Source organism: Anarhichas minor, unplaced genomic scaffold (assembly GCF_050575085.1).
Source record: "Anarhichas minor isolate MPS153535 unplaced genomic scaffold, ASM5057508v1 ptg000007l, whole genome shotgun sequence".
Taxonomy (NCBI): Eukaryota; Metazoa; Chordata; class Actinopteri; order Perciformes; family Anarhichadidae; genus Anarhichas; species Anarhichas minor.
Genome location: NW_027466453.1, coordinates 12747803 through 12757073, shown reverse-complemented (window position 1 = coordinate 12757073; position 9271 = coordinate 12747803). Strand labels below are relative to the sequence as shown.

General features: G+C 40.3%; 1 protein-coding gene across 1 annotated transcript; it reads right to left on the bottom strand.

Moving 5' to 3' along the window:
- Positions 1–893: 893 nt before the first annotated feature.
- On the bottom strand, positions 894–8400 carry LOC142944787 (transmembrane protein 235). Its single transcript, XM_076085912.1, has 4 exons — positions 7599–8400; positions 6563–6640; positions 5047–5184; positions 894–1138 (listed from the first exon to the last, which is right to left on the bottom strand). The coding sequence occupies exons 1-4, from the start codon at positions 7768–7770 to the stop codon at positions 894–896; spliced, it is 633 nt and encodes a 210-aa protein (XP_075942027.1). The 5' UTR covers positions 7771–8400.
- Positions 8401–9271: the final 871 nt, after the last annotated feature.

The window sequence follows — 9271 nt, the reverse complement described above, 5'->3', positions numbered from 1 at the left end:
CCCACAAGCGCATTTATCTTCATCCTTGTTTCATTGATAAATGCTTTTACCAATAAGGTGGGTATAGCAAGTTTGAACTGACATTTTGTCTTAAGGTCACCAGCCAACATTGCCTCAACTTCTACACCAGCCAATGCTACTCAATAGCTGTGAAATGCACATTTTCTCTAACACATGGATCAACATTGCAGCAGATGTTCTATCATGAAATACGAGATACTATACCAGTCCTGACAGTGTGCTGGAGTCTAGGTGGCTCCATTGCCTGGTGGCTATCTGCTGCAGAATCAGCAATGTTTTCACTTGAATGAAATACTCTGGTCCCCTGATATGGAAAATATTTAAATGCAATACAAAGAGGAGGTGCAGAAGTCCCCCTTAAAATATTTAACATGGCACGTGTCAAATGGAAATGATCCCATGCAGCTTCACTTCTTGTTTTGCTTGCGTTCACATCGCAGGGCAGTGAATTTGCACAAGCATTCTTAAGACACATCTCACAGAAAAGCTACGGCTGAATCAAATGTGCTCAATGTTCTCAGCTATACATACTGCACGTATGGATGGAATATGGCATCAAAGGACTGAAAAACTACTAACTTAATTACACTAATTACACTATGAATGGTTCTTCTGTTTGTGTGGTCATATTTATGGGCTAGGACGATGGAAAGAGAATTATACAGAGAGGATGAAAGGCAGCTGGTGTTCAAGGCCCTTCAACACTGCATCACTCATTCAGCATCTATGTATCTATGGTTGCAGTTTCGTAAATCCAGCTCTCATCTGCATTTTGTTGCCTTGGACCCTGACATGTTAAATAAATACCAACAGCAATACAATACTGGCCTGTGGGAGCCTTTGGATGCACTTGGGCATCATATAACATCAATCTATAACATGGCGATGGGTACACCAGAGTCATAGCGTCCCTTCATCTGACTTATTCTGGCAGCTAGCAGGAGCAGCAGGCCACTGACCACCTCCAGGCTGTAGGAGAGCCAGGCTGTGGCTAAGGACCAGCCGAAGGACACATCCACGTGGGCGAGGTTCTCTGGGGCCACGATCCGCTGGAACTCCTCCATGGCTAGGTTTGAGTATTTGATGTAGATGCTGACCCCCGAGAGGGTAAAAAGACCTGTTAGTGCACAGAAACCAACACATGGCACCATTAGAAAAACAAAACTTTACGTACATATTGCCTTGTACCTTGAAACATGGATGATCCATCCTGAGGAATTTGAATAAATTCTCTTTGAATGAGATCCTTGTGCTGCCTAATCAAACACCGTAATCACCATGATGTATCGCAATTAACCAGTTCTTACAACGAGGTCATTAAGGTGATAATGTATCAGAGGCAAATAATCATTTTCCAATGGAATCGTCTTCACTTACCTCAATGGATGACATTAGATAAAACAGACTTAAGTACATTAATGAGAAACAATTATCTTAAAGCGTTAACGATTTAAAGCCGTTTCGAGAACAAAAAACATTTGTCTCATTCAAATACCAATTATTCCAGCAAGGTGCTTCTAAATTTATTCCAATCATTTACAGGTGGAACCTGAGAGTTTCTGCTTTGTATTTTTAGCTTTTGATTTCCTAAACCGACAAATAGAAAGTCATAAGAATTACTGCAGAGTTGTGCTGACAAGAATAAAATACACTAAAACACCAGTAGTCCCCACTGCGCAATTCAGACTGACCTTTAGTGTGGCACCATGGAAGGCAGAACCAAAAAAACTGTGCAAATTATTGCAGTTCGACCCAGTTAACTACTAATCATCGTCTACCATGTAATTTGCCTAGTTGGTACGTAAGTACAGTATAGTCAGAAAGAAAGAAAAAAAGGTTAGCAAGTACGAATGTCATGAACAGTGCTAGGCGGCACAGCGGGTTATGCAGACTTCTGTTTCATAGAGGGATATAGAAAGTCCTTTTCACATTGACGTACAACTCGTGAGTGTGAGAGTTTAGTAATAGATGATATCGTTTTGCTGTTGTTACATCCTGTCACATTTTTTGCAGTCTGCAAACCAGCATGCTTGTCTAGCTATTCCGACCTACAATCCTCTGCGCAGCAGATTTATGAGCAAGAGGTTAAAAGTTCAAGGTGCACTATTTCGATGAAGTAGCGTGTCCCAATTGAACGCATACTGCATGCAACAGTACGCACTTTGTAAGCACAGCTGCAGTATGCACTAAAGTAAAGAGAAAGTATGCGATTTGGAAGGCAGTGCAAGCATTTCTCCTTTTTTGATTCTTTGTTCAAATGTGGAGGAATGCAGGAAAAACAGTTTTCTTTAAATATTCAAGGCAACGCAGGGCGAGCAATTGACATACAAATGGTCATTTCTGTGGGTAAAGTATTTCTTTAAAATAAAAACTATTTAGCAATAAAATGTAATTGCTTCACTTGTTCTCAATCAAAACAAGACACCTGTAATAATACTCTCGAACACATTAAATGGTACAAATAAAATACCTCTCTGAGGAATGTTACTGCTAAATAAAGCAGCTTTATTCCTTTTTGTCCCTCTGATCCGGAATTTAGAAAATGTAGATGGCAGCATGCTGGTAAAGATGAAGTACAAGGATGGTAAGAAATGCATCAGACATCATATTCTGATTTCATCACTGAAGGTTAGTATAGCTAGAAGCATTGTGAGTCTGTTCATTGTGGAAAATATATCATTGTCAGAGGGAGATTTGTTTGTTTGTTTGCTCTCTTGACTGGATTGTCTTTTGGCAGCAGGCATTCATGAATATGATGGAGCCACTGATGTAACACCAGAAGTTGTCTTATTTCAAGGAATAGTGTGTCATTTTGGGAAATGTGCTATCAATTAATTAACCAATTAACATATACTTTAGGTGCGCGACAGTGCAGCCAGACTCAGCAACTCTCACACAAACACACTTTTCAGTTTATTTCAATACCACAGATAAGCAAATGTGTACGTTTACAACTGTTAACTGTAATACGGTGTATGCAACCGTATACTGAACCGACACTAAGTGTTAACTCTCACTAGTGTGGATGCATCTCAACACAGTGCCGGTGCCTAATTCACCGAGTATAAGAGGTGGTTTTGAAAGTGGAGGAGCGTATGCTTGCAGGTCTTTTGATGTAGAGACGTGGACAGGCCATTTGGTGCAAAGCATGAAATTAGCTGTCTGGGAGGCTGGGCCTGTCAGCAGAGATGGTAAAAATATAAACAGTACTAAGACCCTCTACTTCTGTAACAGATTCCTACATTCACCCTCAACCAAATCGAGAATAAAACTCATTCCCTTTGATGGATATTCTATTTTTTTGCGACTGCTAACAGCTGAACCCTTCGCAGTGTAGGAAAAAAAGCAATATTTCGTTTACTGTATTGCTGATGAAAGCGTATGCTGTTACTGCCATGCAGATCAGGTCTCCTTACTGGACTACACTGAAGACATTTTTGTGAATGTCCCCAAAAGTGGATGATGTTTTGTCTTTGAGCTCCCATTCTGTTGGACATTCAGTTTATATTTTTGAGCATTCAATACTTGTTTATGGACGGATACAAAAAGTATGTAAATTATGTCAAGGTTCATGTTATTTTTGAGACCATCATTTTGGCAAATATGCAGATTAGCAATTATAATTTTAAGTCTACAACAATTGTCTGTGAGGCAGTGCTTTGAGATAAATGCTAAAATTAGCATGCTCACCAAAGTTATTACAATTCATCCCGAGGGGAACGTAAATGCGTTTACATAAATGTCATGGGAACAATAGTTGAAATATTTCATCCTGGAGCAAAGTATTGGACCGATCTCACCAACACACAACCTCTGTAGTACATCAAATGCAAGGGCTGTGCCTCATATTATCATATAATTACATTTAAGGAAGATGTTGTTCATGATGTGACTGCCCATGATTACCGGGATAAGACACAATATATTCAATGAACTTGACTAAACAAAGTACATTCAATTTTGTTGATATTTTACAGGGATGCCATTTGAAAAAGAATGATTTCAGAGAGCATGCAATCACGATCCCAGGGGAAAGTGTCTCTGAATCTTTCAATCGAGAACAAGCTCTTCTGCTATCTTGTGCCACTTTATCATAATGAGCAATCAACTCCGCATGCTGCGATCAATGCTGTTAATTGTATCCTTTTCCAACGGGTGAATATTTGGCGCACCAAAGTCAATTACTATGTCTCAATTGTCCAAACTAACTGCACCAGGAGTTGAACCGCACCAGAGTTCTATTAAAACAGACTAAATGTTTGCTTACCATGGAAATATTGTCAGTAGATCATACAACCAGCTGTATTCACACTGTTCTACAGCATTGAAGTGTTTGGTAATTGGTGTCAAAACTGTGATTTAGCATATGGGGGTCCAACCTGTCACAGATGATTGTGCTACTATAACTGCATCTGAGACTCTTGAATCACTCATGCTTTGTCGATTCACAAAACGTGAAAAACTGATTAAATAGAAAGACGGAAGTCTGGCACAGTAAGCTCTAACCAGTTTAAACGTGTCTTTCTTGTTTCCTTATAAAATCCCAATTTCCGCACTTCTATTAACAGTGTAATCAAAAAGATCATTACCTAACTCGACTCAAGTCAAATGGGATTTTTAATGTCAGATATGTATTATGTAGCTTCGGATTCTGCGGATAACAGTCTGCTCCAGTCAACTGCAAGATATAATATTTATACTAATTGCAGGTTTCTTATTGGCCCTCAGTGTAAGAAAGTATAAATGAGATTTTAGCAGTTGCCTTAAGTCAGAAGTAAAAGAGAGCAGTTTAAATGATCTTTTCATGGTTTTCTATGTGTAGTTAAGGCACAACAAGGCACCTGTATGTGTAAAATGTGCACACAAGCTTTTCTTGTGCTGTTTTTGATGTTGGCCATATTGCCCAGCCCTAACCATACATCACTGACATGACAAAGCAAAGGGTTTGCTACAGAACAGCCTAGACGCAAAACATGCGGAATTGCCACAAGCACAGAAAAAAGAAGAAGATCTGTGTGGACTCACTACAGAAGAGAACATAGGATGCTGATCCAGCCAGCAAGTTGGGACTGCAGGCCAGCGAGCTGACAAGTCCAAAGATCCAGCCGAACACCAGCATGACCAGGCTGAGGGGCAACATGATGACCACCACCTTGTGCAAGCCTGCAAACACATTCACAAACACACAGTGGTTAGTGTGCGTTTAAGATTTTTTTTTTTTTTTTAAAGTGCCTTAAAGGATATAGTTGGGATGTTTTGAAGTTGGGTTAGTTGTTGTCAGTGTATTCCCTACAGTGAACGGCGGGCGGCATGCTCTTAGTTTGGAGAGGCAGACAGGTGTACCAGCATGGGAGCAAAGTAAAAAATTATATCAGTTTAATTAAGTATATGCTTTGTTTAGAATATTTTTGAACAGGGAACTGAACTGGAAGTGAGACTTATCTAATGGAGTCTGGTGGTATAATTATGAATCCCATTGCTATTATTGGCAAGACCCGCATTCATGCACTAGGATTGGCCAGGCGTCCATGCTCGCCGAGGTACCGGTAACCTGATTCTTTTCAGGTCCTATGCCCTCACCAATGGGCTATCCTGACCCTAACCAATCGTCTCTGCCTCAACCAGCTAAACAGGGCGGCCCCTGCCAAGAAACACAATCTCCTCATCAGAAACAAGAGGGTTAAAATAGAATATGTCATAGCATTGGGGTACGATCATAGAACATGAGGATGATTGATTCGCTAATTTGACTGAAGCGTCTGCAGGGCTGGTGTCATAGTTACCTACTGTATTAGTCACCTACTTTATGGGGGGAAATTACAATTCTGCAATTATTGAAAAGATCTTTAAGAAAATACCATAAACAAATGCTTTATATTTGGAAATGTTCTGTTCTACATCATCCGCCCTCCATTTTAGCGTGCACAAAAAATTCTGTCAGGCCAAGCACAGCCAAAGAGCAGCTGAGCGGACACCATCCCTTTATTTCTAGCGCTGTCTGCTTTTTTTTAGGCGTCTCAAATATGTTCTCTGCTGCCCCAGTCCACAGCATTGCTTTTCTCCCATGCTGGTACTCCTTTTCTCCAAACAGGGGGTGTGCCGACCGCCACTGACTATGGATAAATACCTCACACAAACCTACTTCAAAACACCCGAGCTATCCCTGTAATGACAAGTCAGCTGGATATACCGCTGAGTGCAACCATTTGCAAAAGCAGTTAAGACATTCAGATTGATTTCTACCATCCAAGGTGGTTTTCCAGTTTTATTGTCAATTGGGTATGAAAATCGTGTTCAGACTTGCTTAAGATAGCTTCTATCACAAGCAGTGTATTACTGTACTTCATTACAAACAGGGAATGTTTCAGAAAACACCATCCTTAGCAAAAATGTTCATGTTTGTTGGATGTACATCTTGTGGATAGGATTTTCTGACAGCAAACAGCTACATGTGAATGCAATTTCTTCAGCAGCCAACTACACCTATACATTCTTTGAGTCAGAAATCACTCACTGCCAGTTGATAAACAAAACCACTCACCAAGAAGGTGCCTTTCCACTTCTGACAGGCTGGACATATTTGCTGTGAAAGAAGGGATGACTGAGCTCATGTTTGCTCCTGAAAATGTCAAGAGAAAAGGACAGAGCTGTAAGACTGGAAAATTGCTGCTAACAGTGTCACTTTGTAAACACATTTGTACAAATATTCAATATCTTTAGAAATTCAACACAATGCAAGCGTGAATTAATCAAACCAATTAAAGACCTCTCTATACGACAGATATTCTCAGCTCTGCATGTGCGCCAGTTGTGCACCTCTGCACAGAATAAAGCTCAAGTTGCTGCTTCTGTGAGCTCAGCCAGTGCAGTAGTAGAGGATGTAACAACAATTGTGTTAGTGCATGTTCCACCTTAATGTCACAGGTGCACTGCCTTAATAGCTTTAAACATTATGTTGTCTCATTATATGACATTTACTGTGAACTGTGGGGGCGGCACCAGCAACACAGTGGGACCTCAAACTGAAACGTATGAGGAGTTAATAATTCAGCACAGTCTGTGTCATTTATTTCTCCAACATAAAAGCACTGGCATTTCACTTACCCTGTGCTTTAGAATCACACAACTATGACTTACTGCAATCAGTGATGAATAAATTGCGGTAAATATAACGGTACCCTGCAGCTGTAACTGAACATGGTAACGCAGCAGAATGAGAGAGAACCCCTTGGTCAATGAACAATGAATGAACAATAATACATCTCAACGGCATCACATTTACTCCACAGTAGATCGATTTTCTTTTTTCTTTCACTGTCAACATAAGAGACGGCAAAATAATAGATATTGCAAGAGAGAATAAGCCTTTTACTCACAACAGTGTTACTGCCACATGACAATGGCTTCTCAAAATGACCCCACGTAAGAAACAGCGCAAAAGTTATGCTGGAAAAATAAGGTCGACATCCCATATAATTACAGCACACGCACCATCCTTGAGTAAATTACACCCATCTGACTAAACGCTCATGCAAACTACATACTGAAATATGTTGGCTTGAGTTGAGTTGATATACCTTCATTAATTCTCCATAGTCCAGAATGTGAACTCAGGTCGTCTGAACCTGTGCAGTTGGGTTTATTCACATCGATAATGTACCAGTAATCAGTTCCAATAGCCACTGCGAGGAGGCTGAAGCTGAGCAAACCTGTAAAGCCAGCAGTGACAACCACCAATCCGTACCTCATTATACAGTCCACAACGCAGAGCGCAGTTACTCTAAAAGTCTGTGCAGTTTCTATATTATGTTTTACTGTATCCTGTATCGACGCTCAAAGATGTGCGATGCGTAAAAGCTCTCCCCTCCCCGTAGTGCTGTTCTCCATCGCATTCACGACCCTAAAACGCAATTTAGGATGGAAACTGAGCAAAGCGTAATCCCGTAATTGTTTACTTTAAGAGGAAAAAAAGAAAGAAAGAAAAAGAAAAGAAGACAGGTATACATATCGAGCTCGCCACCAGTTTAGAGCACACTGACGAGCATAAAGGTACAGCGCGCTGGGTTGATCTATAAATGTCCAGTTAAGAAAATAAAACGCCACACGTGCGGTAAGGAATTCCAAAATAAAACCCCGATCGCGAAACATCATTGGTGGAGGTGCTTGACATTTATTTTTGGATACAAACTAGTCTACATCCGGTCACAGTTCAGTTAGCTGATATTTACTTGACTCTTACCGTAACTTAATTGGAGACTATTTTGCAGAGTGGTTGCTGCTCTAACTAGATACGCGTAATTTGTACCGAGCCCACCCTTTTGTCCCTACACATACAGTAGTAAATTACAAAAACAACAACAACATAAAACAAAACAGACATAACAAATTAAAACAACATTGCACATTGCGTGTACCTACTCAAAATAAGAAAATACAAAAGCACCTGGTTTATAAGATTATCACATTTAAGAAGTTGGTTGGCATTGCATCTTGGTTACAACAAACAATCATTTAAAATGACTTAGCTGTTGTACTTTATGACCAGGCATTTAGAGACGCCTGTCATGCCGGAAAGGTCTTGTGGGTGGGGCAGTTTAGATAAACAGTCCGTTTATCAGCACACCTGAGCCCAAATAAATGAAAGACAAAATACCATCTGTTGTGCTGGTAGCTTTGCAAACCGACAGGGACGTTTGCTAAGTAATGGTTGAAAAGAAGAGTATAGGGTCGTTACGGTTGTATGAGGAACAATAGCGTAAACTGTGGAGAGATGCACTGGTTGACCTGTTGAACTAACTTTAGCGTCACTCTCTGAGGGGTAAGGTGTTTTACGGTTGAATGCTTGTAGGTGCCCGTAAGCTTTATTTTGCCACTGACGCACGAAACAACTTTTTATTTTTTATTTTTAAAATGTAAAGAAATTGGTATAAATTAAGCAAAACTATCAAATTATTAACATAGCATAGCATGTACCCCTCTAAAGCCACTGTGTAGCAGAAGCACCTTTTGACAACAATCAGAGCCTGCAGTCCGTGGTGGGGAAAACGTTAGGTCTACCAGCTTGCACATTTTAGACAATCCATTTCCGCCATTCTTCCTTGTAAACATGCCCAACCTCTGTCAAATTGAATGGGGTCTGTCAGTGAAAAGTAATTTCAAGTACTCAATTGAACTGAGGTCTGGACTCTGACTTAGCCAGTGGCCAGTTCTCTGGCTGTTTTGGAGTATTTCCTGTGTCGCTTTATGTTTG